General features: G+C 39.2%; 1 protein-coding gene across 1 annotated transcript; it reads left to right on the top strand.

Moving 5' to 3' along the window:
- The first annotated feature begins 952 nt into the window (after positions 1-952).
- Positions 953-17,233, top strand: LOC147523539 (UDP-glycosyltransferase 74F2-like). The gene is made up of 2 exons (XM_086598949.1): positions 953-2,200; positions 16,252-17,233. The coding sequence occupies exons 1-2, from the start codon at positions 1,565-1,567 to the stop codon at positions 16,966-16,968; spliced, it is 1,353 nt and encodes a 450-aa protein (XP_086455075.1). The 5' UTR covers positions 953-1,564; the 3' UTR covers positions 16,969-17,233.
- Positions 17,234-20,581: the final 3,348 nt, after the last annotated feature.

Below are 20,581 nucleotides of genomic sequence, written 5' to 3'. Positions count from 1 at the left end.
AAATGTTATACCATAGGTAATAGAGTATTAGTTGATAGAGAGGGTGGGGAATTCCCCCTCTCGCTATCAGCTAATAAAAAGCTCGGGCGACACTCGAATAGACGTCTGAGTAAAAACAAATTCGGACGTCACTTGGAGTGTCGTCCCTATCTATTTCTAAAGTCCCAATTTGAAAATTTTAAACTCATCTCGGACGTCACTTCAAATAACGCACGAGTTTACAATTGAACTTTTTTACACTTTTCCATTGGGAACAATAGATAGTGGATATTTATAGACTCTACAATAATTTACAATTGGAGTAGTAAAATCCTAATAGGACTTAGGTGGCGCCTATGTGGAGGTGTAATTTTACACATTTTTAAATTTCGTCCTACTACTTCAAAAGCTGGGACTCCACAAGTTTTGCATTTTCATTATTTTAAACCAATGGGAAACCAACACCACTTGTTTTTGCACATTTTGCAAAAAAATTCTATTGGTTTGCTCGTGGATGTTTTTTTTAACTCATTAGAGCATTCCCAATGCAAACAACTTTGAGGGGACCTTGCAACTTGTTACCTTTGTTGAGCAAAAAACAATGGCCCAATGCAAGGGTGACAATGAGAGTACTTTTTCACTAAGTGACAATGAGGGTAGCTCTTGCTACTGAGATTGTTATTTAGTTGTGAGTTTCAGACATAACCTCTTATCTTGTCTTGTGTGTTTTTTTAAAATTTTTTGTTTTTTTTCTCAGACGAAATATTTCATTCCATCCCACATGACATGATTTTTTTTTTTTTTTTTTTCAATTTTTTTTTAGTTCAGAAACATTCTGTCCGAAGTTTAAAGTCACCTCAGCATTAGGCAACCCCTGATAGCTTTTCACCAACAAAACAGCTATGAGGTACACAAGCTACTTATCAAAGTTGCTTGCAATGCTCTTAAAAACACATAGCTCCTATGTGGAGGCTATGTAGCTATGTATATGTATATTTACTAGTGTTTAGAAAACCGGACCGGACCGGTGGTTGTACTGGGGTCCAATCGGAACAGGTAAATTTTCAGTTCGGGTTAGGTATAATTTGAGTTTTTGGTTAAACTGTAGTTGAACCGGTTCAGCTCTAAACCGGATCACCTTTATTAATTTTTTTTTTGTTTTGAAAAATTGATAATGTGGGGGAGTTGAACCTAGCACCTAAACCAGATAGTCCAATATCCAAACCAACATGCTACTATGTGTTTCTTGTATAAGAAATTCGTTTTGATATATAATACCAATTAATATTGAATTAAAATATGTATTTATTCATTTTATTATTGTAATTATTAAAAAATTTGCTAAATAAACATCAATCAATCCGACCGAGTCGAACCATAGTTGAACCATTTTAACAAAAAATTGGTTCAATCACCGGTTCGGTTTTCAAAACATTGATATTTACACAACCCATTGGTGATGCTCTCAATGCTCCACTATATATATAAGTATTTTTTAGCTATAACAACCAAACGTTGTTGTTGTTGTTGTTGTATATGTTGTTGTTGTTGTTGTTGTTGTCTAAAGAGGTAATTCAATCAAGAGATGGAAAAGGGACAGAAAGCTCATGTCTTAGTACTTCCCTTTCCAGCCCAAGGCCACATAAACCCAATGCTCGAGTTTTCTAAACGCTTAGTCTCTAAAGGAGTTAAAGCCACACTAGTCATCACCAAGTTCATATCTAAGTCCATGCAGCATCATGCAGAATCTGATACTGTTGGAGTTGAAATGATCTCTGATGGTTATGATGATGGTGGCTGCGCCGATGCAGAGGCTTATCTCACGAGCTTTGAAACTGTTGGTTCACAATCCTTATCTGAACTCGTTAAGAGACAAGAAAGTTGTGGATATCCAGTTAGCTGCATGGTTTATGATGCATTTTTTCCTTGGGCTCTGGAAGTTGCTAAAGGGTGTGGAATATTCGGTGCAACATTCTTCACCCAATCTTGTGCTGTTAACAACATATACTACCATTTGAACGATAAATATACAGAGACGCCAACTACAGATTCATTGGTTACTATTCCTGGGCTGCCACCACTGAAACCTTTAGACTTGCCGTCTTTCTTTTTTGTGGTCGGGTCCTACCCGGCCTACTTCAAGATGTTTCTGAATCAGTACATTAATATTGAAAAGGCAGATTGGATTTTTGTTAACACCTTCCAGGAGTTGGAAGTTGAGGTTAGTAACCACATCGATCTATTTTTATGCTAGTTCAGAGAAACTAGCTAGAATGCTTATTAATTGACTGCACTTAAAAACAGTTTGTACCATTCCTGTGGTGAAAAACTTCAACGACTGCAAATTTTCGTAGATTTACTCCTCCATATTAGTATAGATTCATGATTTTTCCATGAGGCCGGGTTTCTTTGACAAATGATGATAGGGAACTACTAGACTCAATTGGGAAGAAATGCATTTTGAATGTGGCCTGGTGGACTAGCATACAGACGCGCGCATGACAAGATACGTCCTTGTAAACTGACAGCGCGCGATAATATGAGCATAGCTATGTATTCTTTGGTCGACAAAAATAATTCGTTTTTCTTATCCCCTCCCCCACCCATCAACATTGCACAAACAAGATCACAAGGTCATGTTTTTGTAGCATACAGACGCGCGCATGACAAGATCCGACATCAAAGAATTGTATGGTTCTGGTCTGGGACCGTCCATTAATCACAAGGTCACATTTTAACTTTGTTTGCTTCCTCATGGTGAAGTAACCATTTTGGCCATTTAGGCTAAACAAATGAGTTATACAACAAATGAGTTATACCTTAATTTGCTTCTTTTATAATTTCTTACGCAATCAATGACATCAAATAGTTAAATAGCTACAACAAGAAGTCAATATCTCAAAGATCAACGAAAAGCCGTTAAGGCCCTAATTGGATGATATTGGCGGGTTTTTTTTCTTGACACATGAGAAATTCTACGTAATTCTACCTACAAAAAATTCTTATCCAAATAAATACATACAACACTAATCAAATCTCGAGTTAAACAAGGGGGAATTACATCGTGTGCTATGCAATACCACCTTGGGAATAAGCTACTATAATACGCAAAATAAAAGGTCTCTGATTTATCAAATATGATCACCCTTCATACACCATAAGGTTCTAGTATCTAGACCATCTTCTCCTAGTTACTAACTGTAGAGGAAACTCCGTTTTTGTCTATCTGGTATGAAGGGTGCGACCTGCGCTCAGTTTCCACTTGGGCAAGGCGGATCCGCGCTCATGAGATTTTGACCTCTAGTGTTTTAATCGTGACCTTCGCTCCACTTTGCCTGGTCGAGGGCGCGACCCGTGCTCATGAGTTATTTCAGCACGAATTTGCCCATTTTCGGAAGTTTTCGGAAATAGTATAAATGTAGGTTTTTTCTGTAGAAACCTAACTTTTCCAAAATCAAGAAAAAGAGAGATTATAAGAGAGCAATTCTTTGTGAGTTGAGTATTCATTCTTTGTGAGTGGATTGAGAGACTTGTTATCTGTTACTCCGGACATCTAGTAAAGCTTAGAACTCGCAGTGTGGAAGTAGGCAAATTGCCGAACCACGATATATCTCGTCTTGCGGTTTGTTCTTCGTTTACATTAATTGTTTTACTTTATATGCTTGTTATTTGATATTGAGAAGTGTTGGGATATTGCTTGAAGGGTGTTGAAGTCTTGTCTAGTAAGAAGGATTGATCATTGTGTAGGATTGATCTATTGTAGTGGGTAACGTTGTTTTCGCAGTGTTATATTCACAACAATTGGTATCAGAGCGTAGGTATACGACTTAGGATTTTGAGTTTAGTGCTCGAAATTTGTATAGACAAGGTGTTCGATTAAATTCCGAAGTGAATTGTTTTTTGTTTTAGGTTATTGTGTGTAACTTGAAAGATGACTCCCAAGATGTCAAATGCAAGGTTTGAAGTAGAGAAGTTTAATGGGAGAATAACTTTGGGATTTGGCAAGTCCAAGTAAAGGACATCCTCATCCAACAAGGTTTGCACAAGGTTTTAAAGGGGATTAAATCTAAGACGGCAAATATGAGTAATGATGATTGGAAAGAGTTCGATCTTCAGGCTTGTTCATCAATCCGGTTATGTCTTGCTAATGAGGTCATGTATAGTGTGATGGGAGAAAATACCGTTGCCGGTATTTGGCTCAAATTAGAGTCTATGTATATGACCAAGAGCATGACGAACAAGATGTACCTTAAGAAGCATCTTTATCGGTACATGATGGTCGATGGTTCAACGATGCAAGAGCACGTTAGTGAGTTCCGTCGACGTCTAGCAGATTATTTGAATGTGGGTATGAAGATGGTTGATGAAGATCAAGTGGCATGTTTAATATTCTCTTTGCCAGAAAGCTATGAGCATCTAATGACTACATTTATGAACAGAGAAGTCGACGATCTTGACGAAGTTAAGAGTGCACTTCTTTCTTATGAGGTGATGAAGAAGACACGTGTAGAGAATAACATTGATGCAGGTCAGGGGATAGTGGCAAGAGGAAATTCGTATGAACAGAATTCTACAAGTAATGAGAATTCTAGGTCCAAGTCAAAGAAGCCTTTAAAATATGTACAATGCTACAATTGCAATGAAAAGGGACATTACGCAAGTAATTGTCCTCACCCGAAGAAAGAGAACAAAAGAGATGGTCAGAAGAAAGGTAAGGCAAAGATTGAGGCAAGTTATGCTTTAGGCTCTGAAGAGGATGAGTTCAGTCTCTGTGTGTCCACACAAGACTATATGACTGAAAGGTGGATTCTTGATTCCGGATGTTCCTATCATATGTGCCCGAATAGAAAGTGGTTTACTTCTTATAAGAGCATTGATGGTGGTTCCGTTTTAATGGATAATGACGTTGCTTGTAAGACGGTAGGAATTGAAACTATACGGGTCAAGATGTATGATGGTGTAGTGAGGATTTTAACCGATGTGAGACATGTTCCTGAGCTAAAGAAAAGTCTTATTTCTCTTGGTATCTTAGATTCCAAAGGCAACAAGTTTGTGGGCGAAGGTGGAGTCCTAAATATTGTTAATGGCTCTTTAGTTGTTATGAGGGTCAAAAACATAGAACCTTGTATACTCTGATAGGTAGTACAGTGATAGGCGATGTAGCAATGGGTACATGTAGTAATGATTCTGAGTGCACTAAGATATGGCATATACGTTTAGGGTATATGAGTGAAAAGGGTTTGTCTGAGTTGTGCAAGCGAGGGTTCTTGAAGAATTTGAAGAAGCCAAGTATGGGGGTTCGTGAGCATCAAGGTCTATGGGAAGCAGTGCAGAGTCAAGTTCAAGTCAAGCAAGCATACGACAACAGGCATCCTTGACTATGTGCATACGGATGTTTGGGGACCCTCCAGGATGGCTTCTAAGGGAGGTAACCGCTATTATGTCTCATTCATTGATGATCATACTTGCTATGTGTGGGTGCATATGGTGAAATCAAAAGATGAAGTGTTTGAGACATTTAAGAAGTGGAAGGCAAGGGTTGAGAATCACACAGATAGGAAGGTAAAGACATTACGGTCTGACAATGGTACTGAGTATACCTATGGACCTTTCCAAGAGTTCTGTGCACAACAGGGAATTGCCAAACACTGGACAGTCAGGGGCACGCCATACAGAATGGAATGGCAGAGAGGATGAATAGAACCTTGCTTGAAAGAGCGAGATGTTTGTTGTCTAATGCTAGTCTAGGCAAAGAGTATTGGGCAGATGCAGTGTCCATGGCGTGTTACCTGTCTACAATAGGTCACCGATTACCCGGCTATAGATTGTAGGACACCTTATGAGGTGTGGTCAGGTAACCCAGCTGATTATAGTATTTTGCGAGTGTTTGGATCGACAACTTACTACCATGTGAGGGAAAACAAGCTAGATCCTAGAGCTAAGAAGGCCATATTCTTAGGCTTCACAAATGGGGTAAAGGGATACAGATTGTGGTGTCTAGAAGACCACAAGTTCCTGGTCAGCAGAGATGTTACCTTTGATGAGACTTCCGTGTTATCTTTCGATTAAAGTCGGAAGTAGTCGGGCCGAGAATGGTGAAGCTCCATAGAAGTTCAAGCTACCGAGCTTGAGTTGTCCGATCTGTGATGACTGGTTAGATCATGATGAGGTACCAAATCATGGAACCACATAGCAACAGGAAGAAGAGCAAGAGCATCCGTAACTTGTAGTGGCTGACCCTAGGCCATAGAGACAAGTTAAAGAAGTGCACAAGTATGGGCACGAGAAGCCGGTGAAACACTATGGTCAGGTGGATTTAGTGGCATATGCACTGAATATCAAAGATGATGAGTCAGATAGCTTCAAGGAAGCTGTTAGAGATGCTCATTACAGAGATTGGTTGGTAGCTATGCAAGCAGAGATGGAATCTCTTGATAAAAATCACACATGGGACCTAGTTTTATTGCCAAAGGGCAAAAGGACTATTGGCAGTAAATAGGTGTTCAGAAAGAAAGCGGTCTTTCTTGAGTCCGATAGTACTGGGTACAAGGCAAGAGTGGTAGCAAAGGGTTTTTCACAGAAGGAAGGAGTCAACTACAATGAGGTATTTTCCCCGGTGGTCAAACATACGTCCATTCGTGTGTTATTGAGTTTAGTTGCTCACTTCAACTTGGAGTTAGAGCAACTTGATGTGAAAACTGCTTTCTTGCATGGGGACTTCGAAGAAGAGATCTATATGAGACAACCTGAAGGGTTTGTCGTTGCTGAGAAAGAAGATCATGTATGCAAATTGAATCGGTCACTATACGGATTAAAGCAATCGCCCAGGCAATGGTACAAATGCTTTGACACGTTCATGATGCAACATGAGTACACCCGAAGTAAGTATGATTGTTGTGTTTACTTTTGTAGGCTTCGTGGTAATGACTTCATCTATCTCCTGCTTTATGTGGATGACATGCTTATTTCTTCCAAAAGCATGGTGGAGATAGACAAGTTGAAATCTCAACTTAGCTTTGAGTTTGAGATGAAAGACTTAGGTGGAGCCAAGAAGATATTGGGCATGGAAATTGACAGAGATAGGCAGAATCGACGGATAGTTGTATCTCGAAAGAAATACCTTCATAAAGTACTTTCGCGTTTTGGTATGGAGAATGCAAAGTCCGTTTCTACGCCTTTGGCTGGGCATTTTAGGCTTTCAGCTAAGTTCTCTCCCAGTTCGGTAGAGGAATAAAAGCATATGACACATGTTCCTTATGCTAATGTAGTGGGCAGTTTGATGTATGCTATGGTGTGCACACGCCTAGACATTTCACAGGTAGTTAGTGTTGTAAGCAGGTATATGGCTAATCCTGGGAAGCAGCATTGGGAGGCAATGAAATGAGTATTAAGGTACTTGAAGGGTACCTTGGATATAGGATTGGTTTATGGTGGAGGCACTTGTTATGTCAGTGGATATGTGGATTCAGATTATGTAGGTGGTCTAGATAGACGACGATCGACTACTGGTTATGTGTTTATGATGCATGGTGTACTGGTTAGTTGGAGGTCTATGCTACATGCTACAGTTGCTCTATCTACTACTGAGGCAGAGTATATGGCAGTGGCAGAGGCAATGAAAGAGGCATTATGGTTTCGAGGTCTTCTGGATGATATGAGTATTGAGCAGAACAGTGTTGTTTTGCATTGTGATAGTCAGAGTGCTATTCATTTGGCGAAAAACCAGATTCATCATGCTCGGACCAAGCATATTGATGTCCGTTATCACTTTATACGGGATGTCGTTGAGGATGGTGATGTAGCACTTGAGAAAGTGGACACCCATGACAATCCTGATGATATGCTAACTAAGGTTGTCACCGGAGTTAAGTTCCAACACTGTTTGGACTTGCTCCAAATCCTACATGCTTGATAGAGCCCTTTGTGGGCATGGCCCATAGGGGCGGATGGACTGCGAGTTTCTGGATGGATGTGTTCTTGCTGGATGTGTTCGGCTTGGTTTTATGTGTTAAAACCTCACCGAGGTGGAGAATTGTAGAGAAAACTCCGTTTTTTTCTATCTGGTATGAAAGGCGCGACCTGCGCTCAGTTTCCACTTGAGTAAGGCGCGACCCGCGCTAATGAGATTTTGACCTCCAGTGTTTTAAGTGCGACTTGTGCTCCACTTTGCCTGGTCGAGGGCGCGACCCGCGCTCATGAGTTATTTCAGCATGAATTTGCCCATTTTCGGAAGTTTTTGGAAATAGTATAAATGTAGGTTTTTTCTGTAGAAACCTAACTTTTCCAAAATCAAGATTGAGAGAGATTATAAGAGAGCAATTCTTTGTGAGTTGAGTGTTCATTCTTTGTGAGTGGATTGAGAGACTTGTAATCTGTTACTCCGGACATCTAGTAAAGCTTGGAACTCGCAGTGTGGAAGTATGCAAATTGCCGAACCACAATATATCTCGTCTTGTGGTTTGTTCTTCTTTTACATTAATTGTTTTACTTTATATGCTTGTTATTTGATATTGAGAAGTGTTGGGATATTGCTTGGAGGGTGTTGAAGTCTTGTCTAGTAAGAAGGATTGATCCTTGTGTAGGATTGATCTATTGTAATGGGTAACGTTGTTTCCGCAATGTTATATTCACAACACTAACCTAGTTAGGTTGCAACTTCAATCTAGTGTTTGGTGGAGAAACATGAGCTTGCTTCCACCCACTAGTTTTTTTTGGCTTTATTTGCTTTTGTTTTGCTAAAAAATGGAGTGAATTCTCTTTGATCCCCTGTCCTGCTGCCCTCCAAGAATGCTATCGCCTGAAGGGCTTCAGCTTCAACCAGTTGCTGAGATGCTAAAAAAGCTACCATTATGTCCTCTTCTTCTTCATATGAAAATGAAATCTCCAAGATAAGGAAGCAGTGGTGTTGTGTGCATTATGTACCTACGCACACACAACAAACAAAACAATGGTGCTCCTAAAAAAAATATTTGTGGGACAATACCATAGTGCTAAAGACTTAAGGTTTCACAACAAAAGTTTGTTCCAATTGTTGGCAAACCGTTCCTGGTGCAACAGAGTGAAAGGGTGAGATGGAGAATGAAGAAAGAGCTCATGTTATACTACTTCCATATCCATCTCAAGGCCACATAAACCCAATGCATCAATTTGCTAAACGATTAGCCTTTAAACGACTCAAAGAAACACTAATCATAACCAAGTTCATCTCAAAGTTCATGTTGGGGACAACGATACCAATCGATCCCCTACTAAGATAACTTTCAATTAGACAAACTACTACTCCAGACAAAAAATCTAAACTTTGACTGCAACCAACAACAAACCCAACTTTCCAAGCAATTAATAACTATCACAAACAAGTAATAATAATGAAAAGAAAGTAAAACATACCACAATACAAGATGTAACGTGGTTCGGCTTATGATGCGTACTTCCAGAAGAGCTAATCCTTTTATAAGTATGGGAAGGAAGATTACAATCACTCCTCTCAAGTCTCTCCACCTTACTAGATCACTCCTCTCTCCTTCCAAGTTTTTCTCTTTGCAAGGGTTTTCTCTCAATTTTGGCTTCTCTCAAAATTGGGTTTCTTTTCAAGACTTAGGTTTTCCAAAACCTTGTTTCTGTTTTTACAGTAAACTGCAATCTCGCGGTTATTGTAGAAAATAGAAACTGATGAGTTTAGACATGAGCGCGGGCGCTCTCAGCAAGGCAAAATCGAGCGCGTGCGCGCTCTCTTATTTTCCTCAAAACCAAATGTCCAGTAACTTTGTTTTCGCGAGAGGCTAAAAAAAAACTATCTTCTTTTTCACGGCAAGGGCGCGGGCCTGGCTTGGTCACGACCAATTTGAGCGCGCGCGCGCTCAGAGTTCTTCACACGAACAATACTTCTTTTCTCCTTCTACCTCATGTGAGGGATAACTCCAATAATTTCCCCCTCCCGAACAGTGAGGGGGGATACCTCCATGCATTCACAAATCAACAGGAGGAGTGTACTACCATTCCGGCGGTAGCACAACAAACATCAAACTTACATTTCGATTAGACTTTGGTCATCATATCAGACCCATTTTTGTCGATATGGACCTTCTCAATACACAAATGCTTGTCTTTGAGAACTTCTCTAATCCAATGATAATGCACATATATGTACTTGGATCTAGAATGAAAACTCAGATTCTTGCTTAAATGGATGGCGCTCTGATTGTCACATAGAACTACAAACTGTTTCTGCTTTAGCCCTAGTTCATCAAAGAACCTCTTCATCCATAACATCTCTTTGCAACACTCAGTGGCTGCAATATACTCGACTTCTGTAGTAGATAGGGTAATACACTTTTGCAACTTAGATTGCTAAGAAACTGCTAGCTCCCTCTGCAAAAGTAAACATATAACCGGAGGTGGACTTCATAGAGTCAACATCACCTGCCATGTATACATCAGTGTAACCTTCAAGCAAGGTCTTACTTCCACCAAAACACAAACACGCCTTGGAAATGCTCTTGAGATATCTCAATATCCACTTAACACCTTCCTAATGCTCTTTACCCAGATTTGACAGAAAACGGCTTACAACACCAACAGCGAAAGCAATATCCGGTCTTGTACACACTATTGCATACTTCAAGCTGCCCACTGTGGATGCATAAGGAATCTTTTCCATTTGACTCTGCTCATGCTCACCCTTTGGACACATATCTTTGGTTATGCGAAACTGGCTACCAAGCGGACAAGTGACTGGCTTAGCTTGATCCATATTCAACACCTTCTAAATGTAGCTTTCTTGAGAAAACCACAACTTTCCACTCTTTCTTTCATGAGTGATCTGCATACCAAGTATCTACTTTGCTTGACCCAAATCTTTCATCTCAAAGAACTTACTCATGTCTTTCTTCAGCTTTGATATCTTGTTGATGTTCTGGCCAACAATCAACATATCATCCACATACAACAAGAGCACTATGAAATTCCCATCTGGAAATTTCTGAACAAACACACAATGATCGGAAGCGGACTTCATGTAGCCATGCTTCACCATAAAATAATCAAACTTTATGTACCACTGTCTCGGTGCTTGCTTCAACCCATACAAACTATTTATCAGCTTGCATACTAGGTGCTCCTTGCTTTTGACCTCAAACCCCTATGGCTGGTCCATGTAAACATCTTCTTCAAGGTCTCTATGAAGAAAAACTATCTTGACATCAAGTTGCTCAACCTCTAGGTTCATGCTTACAGTCAGACCCAATACCACCCTGATAGAAGTCATCTTAACTACAGGAGAGAAAATTTTATCAAAGTCAATACCTTTCCTTTGATCGAATCCCTTCACAACAAGGCGAGCTTTGTGCCTTGGATATGGATTATTCTCCTCATGCTTAACTTTGTAGATCCACTTATTCTTGAGAACTTTTCTTCCTTTCGGTTTCTCAACTAAGTCATAAGTGTGATTCTTATGCAAATAATCCATCTCATCATGCATGGCCTTCAACTACTTCTCTTTCTCTGTACCTTCAAGAGCCTCTTGATAGTACATAGGTTCTCCACCATTAGATAGTAAAATATACGTATGTGGTGGATACCTGGTTGAAGTTTTTCTCTCTCTGTCACACCTCCTTACCCTATTTTCTTGTGTCTTAGGATGATGCACTTCTGCTTGCTCAGGTGGTGGTTCATGCACTTCATCTGCATCTTCTATATCAATAGGTTCTATCCCATCATGGGCAATAGGATCATCATCATGAGCTTCAAACACATGGTTATCTGCATTCTTAATGCTTTCTGCACTTTTCACAGTAGGAACTTCTAGTTCTGAATTAACAAGATCATTAGTGAAAGCTTCTAGCTTCTCACCATCCTTAAAGTCTGCTATGGTTTGGTCTTCCAATAACACAATATCTCAACTTCAGATTACCTTCTTGTTAATCGGATCATAAAGTTTGTAGCCAAACTTCTCATCCCCATAACCCAGAAAAATGCACTGCTCAGCTTTGTCATCAAGCTTGGATCTCTCATCCTTGGGAATATGAACAAATGCCCTGCACCTAAATACCCTCAAGTATCCATAATCAACATCTCTGCCTGACCATACTCTCTCTAGATAATCACTATTCAGAGGCTTCGAAGGCGATATGTTGATCACATGTACGGTTGTGCGCATTGCTTCTACTCAGTAACTTCTAGGTAACTTAGAGTGAGACAACATGCATCTCATCCTCTCTACAATGGTCCGGTTCATCCTTTCAGCTATACCATTATGTTGCGGAGTCTTGAGAACGGTCTGCTCATGACGAATCCCATGACTCTTGCAATACTCTTCAAATGGCCCAATGTACTCACTCCCATTGTAGAATACACTACAAAGGCTTATCTGTCTCTCTTTCCACCATGTTATGGAAAGTCTTGAACACGCCATGTACTTCATCTTTGGTCTTCAGACTAGATGCCCATATCTTTCTTGACACATCATCAATGAAATTCAAAAAGTACAAAGCTCCCCCGTGGGACTTTACTTTCATAGGACCACATAAATTTGTGTGCACAAGCTCAAAGACATTGTCTTTTCTATGAGAAGGGAATCTTTGAAAGACACCTTGTGTTGCTTTTCTACCAAATAATGAGTACATCTATTTAAATGCGTACCTTTGATGTTTGGCAATACCTTTTGCTTGGCAATAACTTTTATGCCTTTTTCTCCCATATGACACAGTTTCTTATGCCATAGTTCGGAGGAAGCTTCTTCTTGTTCTTGTGCTGCATTTAACTCTACTTTACAAAAACTAGCCTGTGTCTTGTAAAACGAGCATGTTTTCTTCCCTTTGGCTACTATAATGGAACCTCTGCTCAGTTTCCATACCCTGTTACCAAACAAATTTTGAAAGGCATCATCATCTAACTTCCCATCCAAAATTAGGCTTAGCCGAATGTCAGGGACATGTCTTACATTCTTGAGTGTCAAAGTGTAGCCGATATTGGTTTCTACATGAACATCCCCAATGCCTTCAATCTTCGAGACTCTATTGTTACCCATCTTTACCTCACTAAATTCACCACAGCTGTAGGTAGTGAAGAATCCCTTGTGCAGTGTGACGTGATAGGATGCTCCTGTATCTATCACCCACTCTGTATTTTGGCATGAGATACTGAGACATCACTCGCCACAATCTGACACAATTCCCACTAGTGCGGTAGTATCTCGGCATGTGTTTCCGTTCCTCTTTACCATGTCTTCATGTACACAGTTATTCTTCTCATCCCTCTTCAATGTTCTACACTCATATCTGAAGTGACCTTTGGTGGGACAATAGTAACATTGTCTCTCTGCCGTAAGAGTTCTAGCTTCAGCCCTAGATTTGCTTCTGTTAACACCTCTAGAATGAGATGGTTTTCTGCTCTTATCTCTCCCCCGTTTCTTAGTGACAAGGATCTCTGAGTGAGAGGAGCTGCTTCGTGAACCCCTTCTTGTCTCCTCATTCAACAATGTCCGGTAACCATTTCCATAGAAATGATTCCATCCTTAGCGGCTCTGTTAAGAGAAATTGCTAACGTCTCCCAATTGTCGGGTAGAGAGTTTTATAGGAACAAGGTCTCAATTTCGTCACCCATATTAATCTTCATCAAGTGCAACTGATTGATGGTATTATATACTTCATTAAGATACTTAGACATTGAAGAACCTTCTTTGTATTTCGTGTTAGCAAACTTCTTAATGAGCAGCACTTTGTTTTCGGCCGACTTCCTCTCATAGAGGTCTTCGAGTTTCTTCCACAAGCCAAAAGCGGTAGTCTCTTGGGATACATGGTGGAAGACACTGTCATCTATCTACTGTCAAATGTACTCAGTTGCTTTTCTGTCAAGCTTGCTCCACTCAGCCGCCACTATTGTGTCTGGTTTTATTCCTTCATTTTCAATGGTTTGTGCCAAGTCTTTGCAATAGAGCAAATATTTTATCTTGGCTTTTCAAATAGTGTAGTTAGCTCTATTCAGACTAGTCATGCGAGTGTTTACAGAATGATCCATCTCTACAAGCTATTTCAACTCAAACCTTCTCTCAGGAATTTTGTCAAACACCTTCCGAGCAAAATTTAGATAACAACCTAGATTAATTTAACTTGGCTCCGATACTACTTGTTGGGGACAACGATATCAATCGATCCCTTACTAAGATAACTTGCAATTGGACAAACTACTACTCCAGACAAAAAATCAAAACTTTGACTACAACCAACAACAAATCCAACCTTCCAAGCAATCAACAATTATCACAAACAAGTAATAATAATGCAAAGAAAGTAAAGCATACCACAACACAAGATGTAACATGGTTCGGCTTATGATGCATACTTCCAGAAGAGCTAATCCTTTTATAAGTATGGGAAGGAAGATTACAATCACTCCTCTCAAGTCTCTCTACCTTACTAGATCACTCCTCTCTCCTTCCAAACTTTTCTCTTTGCAAAGGTTTTCTTTTAATTTTGGTTTCTCTGAAAATTGGGTTTCTTTTCAAGACTTAGGTTTTCCAAAACCTTGTTTCTGTTTTTACAGTAAACTGCAATCTTGCGGTTACTGTAGAAAATAGAAACTGATGAGTTTAGACATGAGCACGGGTGCTCTCGACAAGGCAAAATTGAGCGCGTGCGCGCTCTCTTATTTTCCTCAAAACCAAATGTCCAGTAACTTTGTTTTGTGAGAGGCTGAAAAAAAACTATCTTCTTTTTCACGGCAAGGGCGCGGGCGCGCCTTGGTCTCGACCAATCTGAGCACGCGCGCTCAGACTTCTTCACACGAACAATACTTCTTTTCTCCTTCTTCCTCATGTGAGGGATAACTCAACAGTTCACACCAGCAGAATCTGGCTCCGTTGGAGTTGAGACGATATCTGACGGTTATGAAGAAGGTGGGTTTGCTGATGCAGAAAGTGTTGAGGCTTATCTCACACGCTTCGAAGCTGTTGGTTCGCAATCCTTATCTTAACTCATCGCGAAACAAGAGAGTTCTGGCTATCCAGTTAGTTGTGTGGTTTATGATGCATTTTTACCCTGGGCTTTGGAAGTTGTCAAAGGGTTTGGAATATTTGGTGCAACATTCTTTACCCATTCTTCTGCAGTTAACAATATATACTACCATTTTCATGATGGACACATGGAAACTCCAAGTTCAGATTCATTAGCAGATCCAACAGTTTCGGTTTCTATTCCAGGGCTGCCACCACTCAAACCTTCGGACTTGCGGTTCTTTTGTGTCATAGGGTCCTACCCACTACCCAGCTTACCTTAAAATGGTTTTGAACCAATACTCCAATGTATTCATTAGCAGATCCAACAGTTTCCGGTTTCTATTCCAGGGCTGCCACCACTCAAACCTTCGGACTTGCGGTTCTTTTGTGTCATAGAGTCCTACCCAGCTTACCTTAAAATGGTTTTGAACCAATACTCCAATGTGGAGAAAGCATATTGGATATTTGTTATCACCTTCAAAGAGTTAAAAGTTGAGGTCAGTAAAAAATTAGGTTTTTTTTTGTTTTTGATTAGTAAGCCTGTTTTAAATGAGATAAGTAACTTTTTGGTGCTGGCGGGGTTGGAACCACCACTCAAATTTTCCGACTTGCTGTTCTTTTGTGTCATAGGGTCCTACCCAGCTTACTTTAAAATGGTCTTGAACCAATACTCCAATGTGGAGAAAGCATATTGGATATTTGTTAACACCTTCAAAGAGTTGGAAGTTGAGGTCAGTAAAAAATTAGTTTAAGTTGGCATATAGTTGCTAAAATACTTGACTGCTTTTGATAACAAGGTTCTAGCAGAAAAGTAGTAAAAACTGCAACAAATTAAAGCTAGCTTTTATGAGAGTTTTGTTCCACAATTCCGACGTACTTGGCTTCCACAAAACACTTTCAAAAACATGAATCTCCGACATTTTGCTCTGCCTTTTTCCTTATACCAAGAAAGCTTGAAATCCGCTGAACCCAGACGAATCTGTGAAGTTTTGAGTTTTGACCTCCAACTGGTCTATATTTCATTGGTCAATTTACTTTCTGAAGGAACAATATCAGAAATCGTAATATGGACATTGTAGTCTTTTTCTCTGCAACTATACGGACTGCGTAGCATTGTAGCAAACTGAGTAGTTGTAACATCTAACAAGTGATAACTCGTAATCTTGTTCTTCTTTTGTTTCATAAGTGTGTCTTTTCATAATGATCTCTTAATGTAATTATTTTTATTTTGTTAGCACATTAATTTATTAACATTAGTGTTTTGCTAAAATTTTGATCAGGTCGTGGAATGGATGGGCAAACAATTCCCTATACGAACAATTGGACCGACAGTACCGTCCATGTACCTTGACAAGCGCATCGAAGATGACACAGATTACGGACTTAATCTGTATAAGCCTGACAGCAGCATATGCATGTCCTGGCTAAATAACAAAGCAGTTGGATCAGTGGTCTACGTGTCCTTTGGGAGTATGGCAGCACTGGGGATTGAGCAAATGGAAGAACTAGCATGTGGATTAAAGTGGAGTGATTATCATTTCTTGTGGGTGGTTCGAGCTTCAGAGGAGGACAAGCTTCCTATCAAGTTCAAAGAAGATGCATCTGAGAAAGGGTTGATTGTGAGGTGGAGTCCCCAGTTAGATGTCCTGGCACACCAAGCACTGGGGTGCTTTGTGACACATTGTGGATGGAACTCAGTACTTGAAGCACTTAGCTTTGGAGTTCCCATGGTGGGAATACCTCAATGGACAGACCAAACAACCAATTCTAAGTTTGTGCACGATATCTGGGGAGTGGGAATTAGAGCTAGTGCAGATGAGAAGGGGATAGTGAAAAGAGAAGAAGTAGAGCATTGCATCAGACAAGTTACGGAAGGAGAAAAAAGTGCTGAAATCAAGAAGAATGCTATCAAATGGAGAAAGTTAGCCAAGGAGGCTATGGATGAAGGTGGAAGTTCAGACAAGAACTTTGATGAATTTGTCAGTAAACTAATCTGATTCAAGCAGGAGGGGTTTTCATATACCATATCTTATTATTCAGTGTCCTGCCTGGTACCTGATGATGATTCGCTTTTTTCCTTTTCCCTTCTCTGTGATTATGTGCGTGCAAGTGCTTTTATAACATAACATATAAGATACTTGATTGAAACTAAACTAGTCAAGCATTGGGTTTGTTACATACTGTAAACTCTTATTATTTTGGTTTAAACTTTCCGTGGCTCACTTGCACTGAGTCATTCTATATTTATACTTCAATTTAGTATGTTAAGATTTGGATAACTACTAGTTACAAGCTAGCATATAATATCTAAATCAACATTACTCTGAAGTAGGATTTCAAGGTGTAGCTAGTCAGATGAGCAGTCCTGATCTTAGACGGACCGTCCGCATATGGATAGGAGAGAGATATATTTTTTTTAGTGAGTAGGGTCCACAGCTCTTCTTTAATAAATAAATAAAAAAAAAAAAAAAAAAAAAAAAAAATCAGAAAAAGAATACTGAAAAAAAAACCCCACGTATTTCACAGCCCATTCTCCTCATTCAACACTTCGTCTCCCACCCTTTAATTCTCCAACTGTAATTCGCTCTCCTCTCTTTTGTACTCCAATCTTTATAAAACCCCACAAACCAAATTGAAGTTGATTCTTTCTTCTTTGAATCATAATATTTGAGAAGTTAATGGTGTAATTGTTGTCTAATGAATTTGTGTGAGGATAGAGCATTGTGGCAGGCAAGACGATAACGATTTCACCGTGTATAATCGACACATAATTTTTGGCTTCTTGACTGGTGTTGGTGAATTTTTAGCCTTTTTTGAAATGGGGATTGAATTTATGAAAAATTGTGTTTTAGTTTACAGAACTTTTTGTTGATTTATGTTATGAATATATGTTAGATATGTGGTTTAATTGGATTTAGAACTAGCTAGAGTTTTTGAGTTGGTTGTGATTTTGGGGATTTAAGTGAAATTGACATGTGCATCGTAAGACAAGATAACTAGAATCTAAGACATTATAAGTAGGCCCCTCAGGTCAATATAGAAAATGTTTTTTGTGTTCATTAAGTGGCTATATTCAAATTTCAAGTAAGAGTTCCAGGAACACGACACGTACATCCTATGACAAGATAACTAGAATCTAAGACATTATGCGTATCGACACATAATTTTTGGTACTGTGTGTTATTTTTCATTATGGAATTTAGCTCAAACGGTAGAGCGCTTGAGAACGCTAGTGGATTATCTCCACTACATCTTAAGAGATGGTGGTTCGAGTCCACCAATATCCATTAGTGCTAGTGGGTTGCTGCGGACACAATGTGTTGATTGTGATCCTCACACAAATTCCTTAGACAACAATTACACCATTAACTTCTCAAATATTATGATTCAAAGAAGAAAGAAGCAACTTCAATTTGGTTTGTGGGGTTTTATGAAGATTGGAGTACAAAAGAGAGGAGAGCGAATTACAGTTGGAGAATTAAAGGGTGGGAGACGAAGTGTTGAATGAGGAGAATGGGATGTGAAATACGTGGGGGTTTTTTTTTTTTTTTTTCAGTATTCTTTTTCTAATTTTTTTTGTTCTATTATTTATTTATTTATTAACATGGAGCTGTGGACCCTACTCACTAAAAAAAAATATCTCTCTCCTATCCATATGCGGACGGTCCGTCTAAGATTGGGACTGGTCAGATGAGATTTGCTATCTTCTCTTGGCTTTGACGAGGTCTTCTCTTGACTTAATTGGTCCAATACCCTCCATCGAGCTAAGCATGCATGAGTGGTTAGTCGAATGGTCAGCTTGTCTCACAGTTGTTGAAATAGTGGTGACCCCTACCCCTTTGGGAATGTCGGCAATTTGATCCTTCGTGGAGATAAAACGAACATCAAGTTGTTTTTGAGCAACACGCTCTTTTACAAAGTAATAGATAGTCGATTTCGATATGCTTCTTACGAGCATGAAACACGGGATCGGCAGTGAGGTAGGTCAGGCGTAGGTGGCACCTGAGTTGTCACATCATAGAATTAGAGATGAAAAAGAAATGCCAAGTTCTTGCATAAGTGATTCATTCCATAAAATTTGAACAGTAGGGCAATAGCTATACCACAATATTCGACTTCAGTATTTGAACGTGAAACCATTTTTTGCACGAGTCTGACTCCTCTATAACTGGGAACAGAAATACATTACCATCGAGCTAGTCCGGCTACCCTTTTTTCCACCTTTTTTTCTTTTATTCTACCCTTCATTATACACAAAAAAAAAAAAAAAAAAAAAAAAAAACTCCATCATCCTCCATTAAACGCTTAAGCCCTCATCTTCCTCCTCCAAACCTTAGCCTCCGTCTCCTACCCGATTCACTCACCTCAATTTTAGTAAAGACAACCCATATATGCTAGATGTTTATGTTCATTAATTATAGTTAACAACTTCGATCAATATATAGGAAACATTTATGTATGCTCCAACCATGTCTAAAATTTGAACCAGTAGCAAGAAACAATAATACAAATACTCCTCTGTGGCATCAATTATGTTGCAATCTGAATTCCTGATCAAATGGCACGTTGTTGCTCAACACAGTAGAACATAAATACAAAATACACTCTTTAGAGTTTAGAGTACGGCTAAGTCCAATGGTTTGGTGCTCCATCCCACCATAGCACAATAACACAGTGAATAGAGTTCGTGGGATTGTGTTTTTGGTCCAATGGTTTTTCATCTACTCGCCAATCCTGGCGTGTGGCCAAAGCCCATAAATCCAAAAATATTTGTAGCCACCATTTCCCCGCATGACCAAAAGGAAAGAAAATTGGTGGCCGTATAGGCGTGTACCAAACAATTTTAACACCCCTCCCCATTTTGCCCCTTTCTATCTCTTTTTACCAAAACATAATAAAATATCTCAATTAGTAGAGTACACCATAATTAACATGGACATTTAAATTGGACCAGCCTTTTTTCTGCCACTAAATACTCTTGATAAAATATTCAAACAAATTATTCAATGCCTTTATAAAGGACTGTTTTGTCATTTCAAAATTTACTACCATTTATACCCTTAAGATGGTATAGTACCCTTAAGGACATATGTTTAAATTCAAGTCGGAAATCAACTACACGCCACTATTCAATTGTTCACGAGGTTATTTAAGGCCATTAATATGAACTTTATTGTCAGGAAAACCAGTCGTCTTCTCTTCCCTTCTTTTCTTATGGCGCTTTCTCTCTCTCTCAAGTCTTTCCTCATTCGCTTTCTCCTAAAAGGTAACAACCAAGAAAAAAAACAATGCGCCCTAATAATATCTCTATTTCAAAAGGTAAGATATTTCATTTAACCCATTCAAGAATTTCATAGATTGGAAATTACTCATTCGAGGATCTGCAACTATTTCGCTACTTTGGCAGGAAGGTTAGTTTCGTTCTACTGGCCTCTAATCATTATTATTTGAAGATTTATGATTTTTTTTTAAAGAAGCATGAAATATCTTGATGACTTTTTGTTAATTTTTGAAATTGGGTTTTGGGTATTGCTTACAACTTAACATGTAGTTTCTAAAATTGGGTTTTGGGATAAAATTAAGAATCAGGAATTCAAGTGGTTTTCTCAT

Source organism: Coptis chinensis, chromosome 1, assembly GCF_015680905.1.
Source record: "Coptis chinensis isolate HL-2020 chromosome 1, ASM1568090v1, whole genome shotgun sequence".
Classification (NCBI taxonomy): domain Eukaryota; kingdom Viridiplantae; phylum Streptophyta; class Magnoliopsida; order Ranunculales; family Ranunculaceae; genus Coptis; species Coptis chinensis.
This window is presented reverse-complemented; position numbering and strand designations above follow the sequence as displayed.

Bases quoted from the DNA above. Each gene is read 5' to 3' on its own strand.
- LOC147523539 (XM_086598949.1), top strand. From the start codon at position 1,565: ATGGAAAAGGGACAGAAAGCTCATGTCTTAGTACTTCCCTTTCCAGCC. The intron at 2,201-16,251 runs GTTAGTAACCAC...AATTTTGATCAG, and splicing joins TCCAGGAGTTGGAAGTTGAG to GTCGTGGAATGGATGGGCAA.